At 35.7% G+C, this 18,254-nt stretch overlaps 1 protein-coding gene across 6 annotated transcripts in view; it reads left to right on the top strand.

Moving 5' to 3' along the window:
• The window catches only part of ZDHHC17 (zDHHC palmitoyltransferase 17), a 99,911-nt gene extending 86,538 nt beyond the window's left edge, over positions 1 to 13,373 (top strand). For 3 of the 6 annotated variants that reach the window (XM_086398800.1, XM_086398805.1, XM_086398806.1), the window contains 7 exons: positions 316 to 440; positions 1,674 to 1,736; positions 4,270 to 4,363; positions 5,245 to 5,328; positions 6,522 to 6,679; positions 7,642 to 7,736; positions 10,529 to 13,373. In XM_086398800.1, the coding sequence (XP_086254926.1) occupies positions 316 to 440; positions 1,674 to 1,736; positions 4,270 to 4,363; positions 5,245 to 5,328; positions 6,522 to 6,679; positions 7,642 to 7,736; positions 10,529 to 10,667 (758 nt within the window). In that variant the 3' untranslated portion in view covers positions 10,668 to 13,373. The remainder of the gene's footprint in view (positions 1 to 315; positions 441 to 1,673; positions 1,737 to 4,269; positions 4,364 to 5,244; positions 5,329 to 6,521; positions 6,680 to 7,641; positions 7,737 to 10,528) is intronic. The other 3 variants (XM_086398801.1, XM_086398803.1, XM_086398804.1) reach the window with 3 other exon arrangements.
• The last annotated feature ends 4,881 nt before the right edge of the window (positions 13,374 to 18,254 follow it).

An 18,254-nucleotide genomic window follows, 5' to 3' on the forward strand; every position in this document is an offset into this window, starting at 1 on the left:
AAAAGAAGTAATGATCATTTAAAAATAATGTATTCACTGACTTTAAAAAAGTGTCAGATAAACTTACCCTACGTGATTTAAAATTTGTAAGCAGTTGACGTTGTTTTTTGCGTTTACTTATGAGCACAATGGAAAATGTATTTGTTGTGATGTAATAGGCTAGCATGTATAGATGGAATTCATTTTGATGTAATAAACCATCTTGTACTTTTTTCTAGGTTTCTTTGTATGTGTGATAAAACCTTACAGATTATAAGTTTACCTATAGTAATAACTAGTTTTCATTGCTTCTTTAGATTCCTTAACTTTAGGCACATCTCAATTTTCTATTTATCCATCTTCCATTCCTTGCCAACAGTATTGCACTTTTCTACAATTTTGGGAAATCTTGGAAATCAGATCCAGGGATTATTAAAGCCACAGAAGAACAAAAGAAAAAGGTAGCAAGATACAACCTAACTAGTTACATGTGTTTTATTGCCAGATTATCAGTATTTTTAGCAGATACGAGAGTACAAAGAAACTGGGAATTTCAAACCAATCTGAGATTATGTATAGAGTTGGTGCTCTTGAGATGCCTGGCCTTACACTTCCATGACATTTTAAAATGGCACTTTAAAATTTCACGTTTCTCTCCTTTCTAAGGATTATGATTGTTTTGAGGGACTAATACAGTATTTTAAACATCTCTGTAAAACTTCAGCAAATAAATTTGCATTCATTAAATAAATGCTTGTTAAAAGACCGTGTAAACTAGAAGGCCAGAAAACTGGTTGATAGTATAGGTAAATTGTTCTAATAGCTAACATATTTGTATATATGATCCAGGGCACCCCTCATCTATGGCCCAGGTACTTAGGAAGCCGAATTTATAATCCAAAGAGGTCGTGTTAAGTAGAGAATTAGACCAGAGGCAGTTAAATTATTTTAAGTCCTTGAAAACAGAACAAATCCTGATGAGTTATTCTATCCACAGTTGATGAAAACACTAGCAGTTTCTTACAGTCTACCCCTCTCTATGCTGCATAAAGAACGCTGCTCTTACGTTCCGGTATTCTTCAGACATTTACTGCTAATTGATTTGCCAGGTTTTCTTAAGTCATAGTCTAGCTCTGAAGAGTTGAGTCTTTTTTGGATTCAGGTTTACATTTATCTCTTAATCATCAAAACCCATGCAGACTAGTTCTTACATAATTTAGTTTTATTCCCGTTAAGTTTAGGGTTGCTTCATTCATATATCCAATAAAATTTCTGTATTCAAATTATAGTAAAATAACAGAAGTAAGTGAAGAAATTTATTATTTTCAGCTGAAAACCTTGGTTAAAACTAAATGTGTGTTTGTTGATACTCATATAAATATTCTTATTGAGTATAGTTGGTTTTCAGTGTTGTTTTCGTTTTGGGTGTACAGCACAATGATTGAGTTGTGTATAACCGAATCACTGAGTTTTATATATGTAATCTGAGAAATAAAATATTCTTTCTTAGATTCTTTTCCCTTATAGTTTATTACAAAATATGGAGTATACTTCCCTGTGCTGTGCAGTAGGTCCTTGTTGGTTATCTATATTTAGTAGTGTGTATTGATACTCATATTGATGGAACAATAGTTGATGAATATTGTTCTGTTTTGAATGAAGTTTTTGTGTTTTTTTTTTTTTTTAATTCACAGACAATAGTTGAACTTGCAGAGACAGGAAGTCTGGACCTCAGTATATTCTGCAGTACCTGTTTGGTAGTATTTTTTTCTTTTTCTTCCCTCTCTCCTTTTCCCTCAGCAGTGGCATAGCATAGAGAGTTTGGGAAACCAGGACAGTGTCTTTCACTGAGCACATTTCATGATCCCCCAGCCAGAAGGCTTTTAGATCATGGGACAGGAGGAAAGATGGTGAAAAGATACCTTCTTCCCAGTGTTCTTGTTCCCCCTGATGTTATACCTTAACTGCATTTCCGACTCAGTGTTGCCCTTCATTTGTATTCATTCTTTTTTTCTCAGGATGTAATTCAACAAAAAACTAATTAATAAAGTATTTAAAATCAAAAGTTTACTGATTCCCTAATATGCTGTTATCCTAGTTTCTTATGTTTAAAGGCCATGATGGGAAATTAGGTAATCTGTAAGACAACATCAGAGCAGTTATCCATCTGTGTTAGAGTCTTTATGCAAATCAGAGCACTCTTTTATCATTGACAGTAAAAGTTATCATATTCAGCCAGGTCATAGGTAATAGTACGGTTTTGTGTTTTGGTGATTTTCTGCTAGATTTTTGTGATTAGTTCCTGTGGAAAATGTATGGACTGCCACAGCGTTTCTGTGGCATATAGTGTTCCTGAGTAAACCATGTTTCTCTGTACGGAGATGGGAATGTCCCCAAATCATTGCTTGAAACTATATGTTCTTTTATACCTGTAAGTTATACACTACAACTGAACTAACATCTTAATAATAATGAAATAATCGACTTAGTTGAGGATTCTGGAATGAGTTTTTGAAACTAAGCTCTAGTTCTAAAGATTCTTTTAAGTTTGACTTAACATTCTTTGACAAACAGTTATGATTTTGGATTTTCACTATAGTGCTTTATTTTGGGTAACAACTTTAGAGTACTGATTCTTTTGTATTTTAAAACATGCTTTAAAAAGATTTTTGTTTCTGTGCTTTACAACGGGTGATTTGTAGAATTGTATTCTTAATGTTTAGAACATTTTTATATTCTACTATTCTATGAACATATTATTCTGTTCCATAAAGTCAAGTATACATTGCTGATGTTTTTGCCATATGTCAAACAGATTGTTTTACATAGAGTTGCTCAGTACAGTTTCATTGTTAAGTAAATACCTGATGGCAAGAACAAGACTACTTTTGTCATTATAGCATAAATGTTTTCATTATGTTTTATGTTAAGATAAGCTGTAGTTCTGGATAGATAATTTGGTATTGTAAAATCAAGAGCATGTTGTGTTATAAAATGATTCAAATTGACAGAGGTATTTGTAATTATATGGATATCCTTCACTTTGACAAATAGGTGAGAAGACATACGTAAATCAGAATTTCCTCAAAATGAATTGCTTGTGTCAGTTTTTGTGCAGAATCCCTTCATAACTGTTGCTCAAAGAGGAGACTTAGCTGAGAGCTGCAAGTTAGGGTAGAAGTTGTTTGGTCTATCCTACTTCTTTCTGCTGATAGATTTAGTCTCACATCTGTGGTGAAGAATAACTTAGCCTTTTCTTGGGTCCACAGATTATCTTAGTACATGTAAGAGCCACATAATGCACCTATGCCTTTTTCTTAGTGCCCTCAGAATCATGTAGAACCTTATGTAGAGTGCTGGGGAAATGACAGTGCTTTTGTTGAACCACCAGTGAAGGGTATTATGAAATTTGCTTCTAGCAAGTGTTTTTCCTCTAGCTCTTGTCATGTATCCAGCGTTGGGACTAACAGCTCTTTGAAGATCACTAATGAGTTCTTATATTCACTTGACCGCTTTAGAGTAATGGAGAGAAAAGCATTTCACAACATTTAAAACAGAAGGCATCATGAAAATGAATTCTTTATTGCCTGTCAGGAGCTGTATAATGTATTTTTTGTTTTTTAGAACAAACAGGGACTGCCTAAACTTCACAAGCATGTTGTATTTTCTTAGATAATGGTCTTGCAGTTCAGCAGGGAAAAATGCTGTACCTTAATCTGAGATCCGAGGAGGCTCTGAAAGATGCGAGCACTTACTGGGTTGTTTTTTTTTTGTTTTTTGTTTTTGTTTTTTTGCTAGATATGTTAACTCTGGGAAGACATTAATGATTTGAATTTTAAGAGCTGCTTTTATTCACTTCTAACGACCTTCCTGTTACTAAGGAACAGTCATTTTATTAAGCAGCAACCAGTATCATTCACTATGATAGATTTTCATTAAGAAGCCAAAATAGTGATATTTGAGGAATTTCAGGGTTTTGAATTAAATATAGTAACATTCACTGCAATAACAGATTGGTATTTGATTCTTATTTTTGTAAATTGATGGTTCTGCCCCACCTTAGGAGTTTGTGTTTGTTTGTTTGACTGTCCACACAGCAAGTTTATATTTTAGTGTAGCCTTTTGCATCTTTGTTGTTGCAGTTGAAATTTTATTAAACAAGAATGATTTTTGATTGGATCTATTCTTTTGGAAACCTTGTCTTTTTCATGATTGTATTCTGAGAAAATGTTCAGCTTTTCTGTCTTAGGTCCAGTGCCTTTTGTAATCTTTTCACATGCCTGTTGACAGATACGGAAACCAGTAAGGTCCAAACACTGTGGTGTGTGCAACCGCTGTATAGCGAAATTTGACCATCATTGCCCATGGGTGGGGAACTGTGTAGGTAAGTTTTACTAGTGATTTCTAAATATATTGTTGATTTATATTGCTCTAGGTAACTAATGGAGTACAATATTAAAGTAGATGTAGAAGCTTCGTTCTTGCACCACGCAACACCCCTCGTTCCCCTAATTATTTCCTTGTTGGCAGTACATCAGCTCAGCTGTGAGAGAGGGGAAAGACATCATAAAATCAGTGTCTAGGAAAGACTGATATAATTTCTTTATCAGTTCTCTGTGGTGCCTCCTCTTTCTTGTTTTCTCCATTGGACAACAGTGAAATCGGTCAAGAGGCAGCTTGTGTTGTCTTTTAGTTAAACTAGAGAAAGTTAGACAATTAAAAATTGCTACAAGATTGCTATGTACAGAGGCAAAGAAAAATGACAGATAAGAACTCTGCATACCTCAGTGTTGAGAACGGCACAGTCTAAGGAAGTGGACTAAGTGGCCTCAGAGATGACTATGGAGATTTTATGAGGGACAGCTGGGAGATGTTACAAAGATTGTATGACTCCTGGAGAGAAACCTTTAAAAAGCTGGATTATAAAGTTTATAAAAGTAAAGATAAAATAGGGTTGTTTAAACCTCAAAACACACAGTGGAATCAAAGCTCAATATTGTGATTGTTGGTTCATTAAGACTTTTGACTTCAGAATGCATTTCACTGCAGTCACTACATCTTTGTGTGTAATTGTGAGCATTCTTTTATTTAAAGCCTTTCATTAAAACAACTGTTTTCTCGATCATTTTATAAAATAACGTATGTGATTATTGTCCAATGTGTATCTCACTTTTCATGGCATTTCCCCACCTCAACCTCATCTCTAAGTATGTGTCTGGTTGTTTCTTCTTAGCTGGAAGAAATTGCTTCTGTTTTGTTCTCTAGGTGCAGGCAACCATAGATACTTTATGGGCTACCTGTTCTTCTTGCTTTTTATGATCTGCTGGATGATTTATGGTTGTATTTCTTGTGAGTACAGTTAGTACCTTTTATCTTCTTAAAGCAAATGTTGCAAACTTATGCTTTACCATATTAATAAAAAATACGATAATGACAAATGTCTTTTAACTGAGGCAATTCACTACAATGAAAAAATAGTAGAGAACTATCAAACATATTCAGTAGAGTATAAGCAACAGAAGTATCAGTTAATTATCTTTTAATAGGCTTTGAAAAGCTTCTGGGTAAAATACACCAAGATTTTTCACATTGCATGCTTGCTTTACTTTAGTAGTTTGTAAATTTTTTGATTATGCTAATTGCTCTTTCTTATCAAACAGCTGGGAAAATATAGTTGAAGTTCAGTTTTCACAGAACTTGAAATATTTTGAAGAGTAAGGTATAATTATTGTCTATTGGAGAATATTTAAAAGGTTAAAAATAAGTTATCATTCACTGATTATATGGTTTAGTATTTTAGAAGAAATAATAGGCTTTTATTGCACTGAGAACAGAAAGAATTTGAATGAAAATATTAGTTACTGTCCTTCAGGGCTTGTTGGTACTTAGCGTGAAGACGTATTAGATACTGACTTGAAAATAAGTCTTGGATGATTTCCTAGTCTTCCTACTCCCACAGATATTAAGAATATTTATTATTAATACCATAATGAAAAAGGAGGCTAGTTCCTCAAATAGAGATGAACAGAGAGAAAGTTTTGATCAGAGATCTTTACCTAATTTCTGGCAGTCCAACACCCCTAAGAAAGAGCATAGTCCAGCAATAACATCAGTTCTTTTTGGCAGCGGCTCTCTGAGTAAATTTTGTTTTGGAAAAAGCTCTCCTTCCCAAGGTGATCTTGTATTATATGCCTTCCCTCCAAAGAAGTCTCACATGTATATATCACCTTATCTTTGTATAAAGGACGTGTTTTTATATATTCTATGTATGCAGTACCAGTCAGATAAAAACTGTTGTTACAGGACAGGCTTGTTTGTTTTTAAGGTTGGCTGCTGCTTTCTGTTCTTTATGTTTTTTCATTAGGGGATAAGGGAATTATTTATGAGTACAAAAATACTTGCATTGAGAGTCATCAGTTAAATTTAATTTAATTTAATTTAATTCTTAGGTCATGTTTTCTAAGTGGTACCTACCACAAAATCACCCACAAGGGGCTTGGATGATTGTCAAGTAAATCTGAGTACCTGTGCTCTGATTTTAGACTGGGGACTGCACTGTGAGACCAGCTACACCAAGGATGGATTTTGGACATACATTACTCAAATTGCCACCTGCTCACCTTGGATGTTCTGGATGTTTCTGAACAGTGTTTTCCATTTCATGTGGGTGGCTGTATTACTCATGTGTCAAATGTATCAGGTATGTGCAAATGAGTTATTCTTTAGTGTGCCGAGAACTCTTAAAAATTCACTCCTTGCTTAAAAGACGATAGTGTATCCTCTTTATAACCACTCCTACTTTTCAATAATTAAAATTCTTTCAAGAGTTAAAATTTTCAGTTTGCTGTTCCTTTCTTCTCCCCTCTGTCTTTCCACCTCTCCTCCATCTTCTTATATTAGGAACTTCTGACTTTCAGTACTACTCTTAACAAAGCTTATTGTTTCTGTCTTTGCTGATTTACATACTGTGAGCTTAGATTAATGGTGCCATTAATTTTGTATGTGTTTTAATAGTAATATTTTATTACCTGCAAATATCAGTATTTATTCAAGAGGTTTTTTTAACTTAATTTTTAAAGTTAATTTAATTAAGACTTTTTTTCTTAATTTAATTAATAAAACTGATACACATGGATTTTCTCTGTGTGTGCTCAGTCATATCTGACTCTTTGCAACCCCATGGACTGTAGCCCACCAGGTTACTTTACCCAATGGAATTTTCCAGGCAAGAGTACTGGAATGGGTAGCCATTTCCTTCTTCAGGGGATCTTCCTGACCAGGGTTCAAACCTGCATCTCTTGCATCTCCTGCATTGGCAGGTGGATTCTTTACCACTGAGCCACCTGGGAAGCCCTTTCCTTTTAATTAGGATTTTAAAAAAATCTCCTGCTTAAAGGAGCTGATGGAGTAGAAGTATGTACTTAATGTCCATCTCTCCACATACACAATGCCAGGTAACCTGTTTAAAAATTATTTCTCTATTTAACTAGCTGCTTTTCATAGAGACAGATGATCTCTTGTACATTAGCTTGATGTCTCCTGACGGAAAACCAAAAACAGACTTCATCATTTTTTTTTCCATCCTAATCCTGGGAATTAATTTTCATTTATTTTATATTAAATATTCAGAGACTTAATGGTTTGCTTTCTTTTGCCTCTTAGATATCATGTTTAGGTATCACTACAAATGAAAGAATGAATGCCAGGAGGTACAAGCACTTTAAAGTCACAACAACGTCTATTGAAAGTCCATTCAAGTACGTACATTTCTGTGGATTTAATATTTTCTCTTGAAGTTCCTTCAAGAAATTCCTTACTAACTAAACTAAGCAAATATCTAATGAGTACATCAAAGAGAAGTATTTTCTTTTAAAGTGGCAATAAGATAGGAAATAGGGAATATTTCTTTTACTTAGCCATGTATAAAATAGCTTGTAAAACATAAATACCAAGATTTCACTTTTCCCTTTAATTATACAATTCAAACTTTATTGACCTACTAACATTTAGTATTTGTTCTTTAACATTTCCATCAATTTATACATTTTCATTCAAAAATGAATGTATCAAGAAAATTGAAATAAGATTTTTAGAAATACAATTGCTTGAAATTCGTTCTTTAGGGAAATTTCTTAGACTCTCGGGCAGCTCCTTTTTGCTTCAGATTACATATTATTTTTTAATGTTTATTTGTTTATTTGCCTGTACTGGATCCTCAGGATCTTTAGTTGCACCATGTGAACTCTGAGTTGCAGCATGTGGGATCTGGTTCCCTGACCAGGGATCAAACCCAGGCCCCCTGCATTGGGAGCGTGTATTCTTAGCCACTGGACCACCAGGGAAGTCCCAGATTACTTATTTTATTTGCTGTTTGAATGACATAAAAATTTCCACACACCTAATTTTCTTTTTTCTTTTTAACTTTAAGTGTAATTGACATACAACATTATATTGGTTTGAAGTGTACAACATAATGGCTTGATGTTTGTGAACATTGCAAAGTGATCACCATTAAAATCTAGTTAACATCTGTCCCCATAAATAGTTGGAAAACTTTTTCTTGTCATGAGAACTTGTAAGATCTGTTCTCAGCGGTTTTCAAACGTGCAGTAGGACACAGACTGTCGTCAGCATGCTCTACGTTGCACTCCCAGGGCTCCTTATACAGAACTGGGAGTCTGTATGTTCTGAACCTCCTTACACATTTGCCTGCCCCCACTCCCAGTCTCTGGCCTCCACAGTCTGTTCTCTGTATCTCTGAGCTCAGGTTTGTTTATATTCAAAGTGAGTGAGATAATGTCATATTTGTCTGACTTCACGTATGGTGCCCTCAGGGTCCATCCATGTCATTGCCAATGGCTGGATTTCCTTTTTCTTTACAGTGGCTGGATTTTGTTTGATTGTGTGTGTGTATCACATTTTTTAAAAAAACCGTTCATCCATTGATGGATACTTAGACTGTTACCATATCTTGACTGTTGTAAATAATGCTGCAGGGAACACGTTGGGTGCATATATATCTTTTCAAGCTAGTGTTTTCATTTTCTTTGGAAAAGTACCCAGAAGTGGAATTGCTGAATCGTATGGTGGTCCTGTTTTTAATTCTTGAGGAACCTCCATACTGTTTTCTGTAGTAGCTGCACCGATTTATGTCCCCACCAGCAGTGCACAGGGTTCTCTGTATCCTCCCCGACTCTTGCTTTCCTATCTTTTTGATAATAGCCATTCTAACAAGTATGTGGCAGTATCTGTCTCATGGTGGTTTTGATTTGCATTTCTCTAACAATTAGTGTAACGTTGAATGTCTTCTCATGTCTCTTGGCCATCAGTCTATTCAGATTGTCTGTTTTTAGTTGGATTATTTGCTTTTTTCTTTTGAGTTGTGTGAGTTCTTTATATAATCTGGATATCAGCCTTTTATCAGATATATGATTTGCAGGTATTTTCTCCCGTTCAGTAGGTTGCCTTTTCATTTTGTTGATGGTTTTCTTTGCTGGGCAGAACCTTTTTAGTTTAATGTCGTCTCATCTATTTTTGCTTTTGTTACCTTTGCTGTTGGTGTCAGATTCAAAAATTCATCACCAAGACTAACGTCAAGGAGCTTCCCATCTCTGTTTTCTGTTTTCAGTTCATAAATTCAAGTCTTAACCCATTTGAGTTAATTTCTGTATATAGTGTAAGATAGTGGTTCAGTTTAGTTCTTTTGCATGTGACTGTTCAGTTTCCCCAACACCATTTATTGAAGAGATTGTACTATTCTTTTATTTATATATGTATATATTTTGAAATTTGCATTCGGTTTGGAGTTAAACAGTAGTTTCCTAATAATATGAAATATTTAAAACTTTTTGAGTTTTACTCAAACAAATTGTCTGCTACCTTCAAGCTTTTGTGGTGCTGTTAATTGTTGCATGCTTTTGGAAAGCACTCAGATCTTTAAAAGAAAAAATAATAGAGCCAATTGAACAGTTTTGAGAATTCTCCCATTGGCATAATAATTACATAATGTGTAAAACTAACTGCTTTTCCAAAGGTATTCTTGAAGTTTCTAAAATTCTTGAATTCTAAAATTCCAGGAACTTCCCTTGACATTTCTTTTTTTTAATTGTTACTCTTAGGTACACTCTCACATGTATGCTATTTTATATTTATTTTGTCTTTTACTTTCTCAGTTTTGGATATAGTTTGTCTCCTTGCCAAAGAGCTACCAGTCAAGGAAAGGTTTTATGAAAATTTTTATTTTACATAGGAATGAGAGATGGATGTTTGAATAACTTTAAAATATAATAGTGTAACCCATGGTATAAGCACAAGAGAAAAATCAGTGTTGTCAGAGCTCTGAAGAAACATGAATGTATACATATCTTAGAGTTATAAGCAGATTCTTTCTGACAAAAAATCTGAGTATTTAAGTTTGGAAAAAATATATTTAACATTAAAATTATGTTAAACTCATATTAAGTTACTATACTAATAGACTATTTTTTTCTTTTTCTGTTTTCTGTTTGTTTCTGTGTTTTGTTTTGTTTTTTTGCCGGGGGGTGTTTAGCCATGGATGTGTAAGGAATATTATAGACTTCTTTGAATTTCGATGCTGTGGCCTCTTTCGTCCTGTTATCGTGGACTGGACCAGGCAGTATACAATAGAATATGACCAAATATCAGGATCTGGGTACCAGCTCGTGTAGCAACATCTTTATCCTTTGAAGCATATTGCTGAGTGGTGCCTGAAAATTGTGTCTGTCCGTGTCTCTCTCACACTCGAATCCACATCCTTTGAACAAATAGCATGCTATATGTAGGGCTAACAGTGAACTTTACAGTCTTTTTTTCAACACTTTTATTAACGAAGGTAAACATGGACAGAACACACTGCCACTTCTGGGAAGAATAAAGATCTTAAAAAGAATTTCAATGGTTCTTAATGTGGGAATTCACAACATATACAGCTTTTTGGTTTTGTTCTCATAACATTTTTCATGAGGAAAGAACGAACTTATTCTGTTGACAGACATAGTTTACTGATCAGAAATGTTCGAGTCTAGCTAAAACTAAATTTATGGTATACAGCTAAATTTTATAATGCAATCTACTATTAGTATTGCATTTAATTCCAAGAGAGTTGTCTTAAATTGATTCAGACTAGTATTATGTACGTGTTAGAATGTACATGTAAATACTGTGATGAAAATCATGTGGTTTTATTAGGGATCTACTGTAATGTGTCTTCAGAGGCACAGGAAAATAATGTTCACCAAAAAAATGTGCTAACAATATTTTATTGCTATCAGCTGTTGAAGTGCTGATATATTTCTAGTTCAGTGAAATAATTTGTAGTAACCTTGCTCTAAGGTTTTATGGTCTGATAATAAAGCACTTGCATGAGTATAGTAAGTCATGTTATTTTGTTCAACTTAAAAGCCCTACTAAGTGCATGATGCACCTCATAGAATGTATACTAGCACACACTATCCAGTAAAGCATAAATTAGAATTTAATTTGATGTGCAAATAGTCCAATTTTTAAGAGTTGAGCTATTTTCAAGTTAATGCAAAATTCTCAGTAATAGAGATAAACGGATATACTGCAAAAATAAATTATAGACAGAATAATGGGAGTCTAGCTAAAGTTGGAGCATGATTTCTGTACATAATAGACGTGAATAAAAGAAAAGCTAATGGTATATTCTGGTTTTTAAAAAATGACCTATCAGAAAGAATTTATCTCTAAGGTTGTTTCAGTTTTCCCAGCGTTGAATGTTTTGAAATTTGTTAATGCTGTCTGAAACAATTTCAGAAAGATTTTCTAATTGTTAAACATGATGCACTGATCAATTTTTGTTGCAGCATTTCCATACTCTCATGGTGAACTGTTAGTCACTGCTTCCACAAATATTGTTTACAGAGTGAGACTTGGTGTAGTCCTCTTTAAGTGCTGTAGCAAACTGTGGTTCAAGCAACCTGTGGGAAATGTGTGAGAGGGGATAGGCCAGGGGAGAGTGGGAAGAGGGTGGCCAGACTGATGGCAGATCCTAGACCAGTGTAAAGCTTGTGTATCTGTATATAAATAATTTATCGAATAGTTTGCTCTTTGTGTCTCTATGTGTTCGTGTATTTAAAGCTGCTCATTTCATTTTATCCAACCAAAAAGAAAAGGGAGATAACTAATGAGCTTCTAGTGATGTTCAATACTGCTGTTAATAGGCATTATACCCTGCAAGTTCACTGCATGTCTGATGCTTGGTAAAATTAGTATTCTCTGTAAAATGCAGATTACAGGTATTAAAGCAATCTAGTGGTAAACCCGCCCCTTGCCTTAGTAAGAGGAGCAGCGAAATGTATATAGTTGACGTTCAGTATTTCCAAGTACCATTTTTATATAGTAGTTTCTTTGACCATAAGTCATACATCAAAAAGATCACTTAGTGTATGTGAGTGTTTTAATATTAGAAAATTGGCATACGTGCTTTATTTTTGAGAAGGGAAGAGATGGGTGTGGGGTGGCAATGGCACCGTGCCGTTTTGTCATAGAGTGCACACAATTGGATAACTTTACAAATGCCTCTGCTAGTTTTGACTACTGATTGGGGGAAATTTTAGATACTTTTTAAATTCAAAGTTATTTATAAAAGGCTAGAATTTGTTTTAATTTTTTGTATTTTGAGCCACTTCACATGAAGACTCAGTTGCAATTTTTATCGAAACATTTTTTATTAACAGTCAAATACAATGGTGGTTTTCTCAGAGTTTGAATGAGAGTGTTGTTACCATGTTCTTTCTTTATGGTACAATATTCTTTTAAGTGTGAAAGAAATGTCTTTCAGTTAAATAGAAAAAAAACCCTGTAGATGTATACATGGAAAATATTAGCAATGTTAATGCTTTAGCACTAAACCATCTCAGCACCAGTGAAATCTATAACTCAGAAATGGTCAGATGGTCAGGAGCCAACTATGCAGCAGCGTACCTTCTGAGGGTTTTATAGGTCCTAACGTTTGGAACCAGTTTAACCCCATTCTAAAGTTGTGTATAAAGGTGACCCTTTGAGGAATAGTTCATATCAGCTTAATTGGATACTTTTAGCAAATAAGAACTTACTTCTCAGCTCTAAACATGAATTACTTCTTTGGAATTTTTTTCCTTATTTCTCTTGTTCCCAGGAATTTATTTGAAATATTAATAGGCATAAAACAGCATCATTATTATACTTAAGCTATGAATATTTTTATTTTATATTCTTTATTTATAACTGTGCCAAGTATTATTTTGCTACTTAACGTGTTATTCTGTGGAAAGAAAAACCTGTAAAGTGTTTAATAAATTAGCTCTCCTTACATAAATTAAAATCTGTCAAAATTTTGTAAAATATTAATCAGAATAAATATTGACTCTTAAGTGTGTGTGTGTTTGTTATTTTGCTCAGTTCACTTCAAAAGATTGATGAACTGCTGATCCTGGTACCTGTGATATGAAAACGTTATTCTGTATGTTTATATCTGGGTCAACTAGGAATCAAGTGGCAAAACTAGAAATTGGCAAAAGTAGAAGGTGGTAGTATTGTTAAGACAAACACAACTTTCATTCTGTGCATGTGTGTATATGTGCGTGTTTGTAATTAATTCTTTTAAAATAAGAGAGTATATTTTTCTTTAAGAATTTTAGATTCCATAGAGTTGACTAGGATTCTCAGGAACTGTATGAATCCCCAAGATTTAAATGTAAGTGTGTCTAAAGACTCTAGTAAAATATGGGAAACCTATGAAACATTGCTCTCAGTTACTTGAGAAACTCTGCATGATAAGGAAAGCTTTATTTGGGAATTTACAAAGCAAAAAATATGGAACAATCCTTTCCTGCTGATCACATGATTGTTTACGGTTTAATTGAGAACCCCATGGTATTAAACAAATAGATTGGCCTAATACTCATTTCATAATTATTTTACTGTATCGAAAGTAATGCCTCCAGAGCTATTAGAACTCAAGTAATAATATTTTAAACAAGTACAAATACAAAAGGAAATCGTACAGTAAGCCCTCCCCTGTCTCTCTGGTTAGGTCCTTTTCTCTTTATTATCTTCTTGAGTGGATCCCCTGGTCCTTCCCAGATTGGTAGCTTGCACCTGTGATGTGAATGTCTGGTTCTAAGAGTTTATGGAGATAATTAGAAACAAGTACATACCCGGGCAAGAAACATTAGCTTCAAGTCAGAAAGTAAACCTTAAATTTTATCAAATTTTTGGTATAAGAGTTTTAAATATCTTTATGTGGCTTTTAAAATAGAAAAATCTGTAATTCCAAGTGGAAAATTCATAATGTCCCTTGATCTAGGTCAGCTAAGTCACCAACTCAAGGAAATCATATGTGTCTCTTAGAAAAGTTTTTGCCTTTGAATTGAAGTATGAATGTTTTGCTTAGATAAATTTTACCAGAATATCTCTGTCATCAGATAATAGACTGGTATTGGGAAATACTTTTTTAAAAAATTAATATGTTTATTTTAATTGAAGGCTAATTACTTTACAGTATTGTGGTGGGTTTGCCATACACTGACATGAATCAGCCACGGGTGCACGTGTCCCCCGTCCTGCACCCCCTCCCACCTCCCTCCACACCCTGTCCCTCTGGGTTGCCCCAGAGCACCAGCTTTGGGTGCCCCGCTTCATGCGTCAACTTGCACTGGTCATCTGTTTCACATATGGTAATATGCGTGTTTCAGTGCTATCCTCTCATGTCATCCTACCCTCATCTTGGTAAGTGCTTTTTAATACATGGCAGTGTTTCTAGTACTAAAAAAGAGGGACTATTCCATCCAAAGCATTAGGAAGCCTCATTGCTACTAATGCTGTTTCTTGGATCTGTAGTTTTATAGTTTTCATCAACTTTGGAAAATTTTCAGTCATCATTTCAAATATTTTTCTTCCCCCGCATTCAGCAGACTGCAGTTACACACATTTGAGACTGTCCTATGGCTCAGTGATAATTCATTTATTAAAATTCTCTTAAGTTCGCTTAAGTTCTTTTCTGCACTGTCTAGTCTGTCATCAGGACTATTCAGTGTATTTTTTTTATCTGCTACATTATAGTTTTCACCTACAATGCTTTATTTGAACCGTTTTTACATCTTCCGTATTACTACTTAACGCTTTCCAAATAGAATACTGTTACAATTAGCTGTTTTAATATTGTTACCTGCTAATTATCACAGTGTATATCAGGTCTCAGTTGGTTCTGATAGATTTTATTATTCATCATTATGAACTATTTTCCTGCTTCTTTGCATGCTTGGTAAATTTAACTTTTTTAATTATTTTGGAACTTTTATGTTGGAGTATAGCCAATTAACAATGTTGTGATGGTTTCAGGTGGACAGCAAAGGGACTCATCCATACATATACAAGTACCCATTCTCCCCAAACCTCCCCCTCATCCAGGCTGTCACATAACATTGAGCAGAGTTCCCTCTGCTATACTGTACATTAGGCCCTCCTTGCTGGTTATCCATTTTAAATACGGCAGTGTGTACATGGGGATCCTGAACTCCCTAACTAGCCCTTCCTCCCACCCCCAGCAACTATAAGTTCTTTCTGTAAATCTATGAGTCTGTTTCTGTTTTGTAAATTTGAATCATTTCTTTCTAGATTCTGCATATAAGGGATGTCATATGATATTTTTCCTTGTCTGTCTGACTTACTCCACTCAGTATGACAAGCTCTGGATCCATCCATGTTGCTGCAAATGCCTGGTAATTTTTGATTGGATGCCAGACACTAGAAACTGAGTACTGGGTATTTTTTATTGCTGTAGAAATTCCAGAGCATTGCTCTGGGATGCAATTATTTGGAAACTTTGATCCTTTCAAGTTTTGCTGATAAGCAGGGGTTTTTAAGGCAGGGCCAGAGCAGTGTTCAGTTTAGGGTTAATTGTTCCCCATTACTGAAGCAAGACTGTGTGTTCCATCCAGAGTTCCGAGTCACACTTCCCAAGCTCACTGGTGAGAGCAGGCACTATCCCCAGCTCTGTATGAGCACCGTACGCTGTTCTGTCTAAACCTTTCAGATGGCTTTTCCATACTCTTGAGTATTACCTCACACGCAGGTTCAGTCCAGAATGCAGCTGAAGACTTCACGTCGGGGGCTAGGCGGGGCTTTACGAATGCCTGGGGTTCTTGCTCTGTGCAGCTCTCTGCAGCCCCTTCCACTCTAGCCACCTTGGTCCCTCGGACCCTCAGCTCCGTCTCCTCAACTTGGGGTGCCTTTCAGCTCCCTCATTATTCCCCCTCCTTGCACTATAGCCCAGAAGCTGTCAAAAGAGTAATAAGCTTGCTAATCTCAAGGCTGACCTCATTTTCCCCTTAACTATCCTTTGTTGCCTATTGTCAGTTCTCAAAATCGTATTTTTTTTTTCATGTAATTTGTCTTTATTTTTGATTGTTTGAGGTGAGGTGAATCTGGTTCCTGTCAGTCTCAACTTGACCATAAGTCTGAGCTAATGTATTTTTTAAATTTTTTAAAAATTTCCTAATATGGAAAGTAATGACAGATTTAACTGTCATAAACAAAAGCTCTTTGCAGAGGGGTGGGGGTGGGGGGCTCAGTAACTGAAGAATGTAAAGAGGTCCTGGGGTCAGAAAGTTGGAGAACCAGTGGTCCAAGCCATCATTTCCCAGTGTTGTTCCTTGAGATGTTAGTGGTTCCACCAACAGTTAATTCCATGCAAGGCTTTCTTTAAGTTAAAACAGACTTCTCACCTCAAGATCTCAAGACTTCAATATGCCGATGTGCACTGTGAATCTAAAGGAACATAGGTACAGACAGAGATGGTTGTAACGCTCCCTAAACTTGATCATGAAAACTTTTTAGGGATCGCACTCGGGTCTCATGCTTTGCAGGCAGATTCTTTACCATCTGAGCCACCAGGGAAGCCCTTGTGAGCTAGAGTTGTCAGCAGATGTACCAAAGCACCACAGGGGCCTGAAAATATCCCAAGTGTGTCATTTTTAAAACAAAAAGATTGATATTTACCATGCAACACTTTAATACCACATTTGGATTAATTTGGGACTACCCTATTGCTCTACTTCCAAATGATGAAAGTGATGCCTCTCAGAACAGAGCCTGCTCAAAGCCAAATTTCTGTTTCTACTCCTGGAACCACTGGAACCTTTATAGTTTTGGAGTAGCTGTTTTGCCATGGCTCCCAATTTAAGAATAAGTTTAATTCTGAATGGGGGGGGGGGGGCGTCTAAACTTTAAATTTCAAATTATCAGGTGCCTGACGACTTCGTGTATTTTCCTCGTGAATATCTGTTCGCATCTGCAGTACAGATTGGGAAACCTAGTAGCATTGGGAATGTTGGCTCTGTGGTTAAATTCTGATCATCTCTAGCACCGAAACGTTTAGTGGCTTAAAAAGGCACTTTTGTTCACAGATCTGCAATTTAGTCAGAACTCAACAGGAATAACTCACTTTGCACCAGTTGGTATCCACAGGGATGGTTCAAAAAACTGGGCACTGGAACAGTCTGCAGGCTGTTGGTGATACTGTCTGACGAGGGAGATCTTAGCTGAGGTTATGGCTGTAACAGCTACACGTGGCCTCCCTGCCAAGAGTAAGCATCTCAAGAGAAAGAGGCAGGCAGCTGTGTTGTCTTTTCTAGCCTAGTCTGGTCCATTATATATACTGTTAAAAATGAGTCACTAAAGTTGGGTAATTAATTAGACTCCCATCTTTTGATCCAGCTGTCAAAAGAATTTGTACACATTTGAAACTGCCACAGAATTTCAATTTATTACATAAGTCTTCATAATCCTATATCCTTTATTGTTTTGATTTTTACTTATTTCTTTTTGGCTGTGCTGGGTCTTGTTGCTGTGCAGACTTTCTCTAGTTGTGGCAAGCAGGGACTACTTGTTGCAGAGCACAGGCTCTAGACAAGCAGGCTTTAGCAGTTGCAACACGCAGGCTTTAGAGTACAGGCTCAGTAGTCGTGGCACATGGGCCTAGTTGTCCTGAGGCATGTGGAATTTTCCCAGACCAGGGATCAAACCCATGTTCCCTGCACTGGCGAGCAGGTTCTTAACCACTGGACCCCCACGGAAATCTGTCCCTTATTGTTAATTAACTTCCCCAGCCCGCTGTCCCCTTTCTCACAGTGAAACCTAACTTATGGAACATGCAAAGTGTTCAAGGCTGTGATGTAAATAATCATGAGTTGTTTTCACCTGGTACATCCTCAACTAGCCTTTTCCCAGTAAGTTTCTGACTTTTTCCCTTT

Source organism: Bos grunniens, chromosome 5, assembly GCF_055505025.1.
Source record: "Bos grunniens cultivar Pamir isolate PY7600 chromosome 5, Bosgru_T2T1.0, whole genome shotgun sequence".
NCBI classification, from domain to species: Eukaryota; Metazoa; Chordata; class Mammalia; order Artiodactyla; family Bovidae; genus Bos; species Bos grunniens.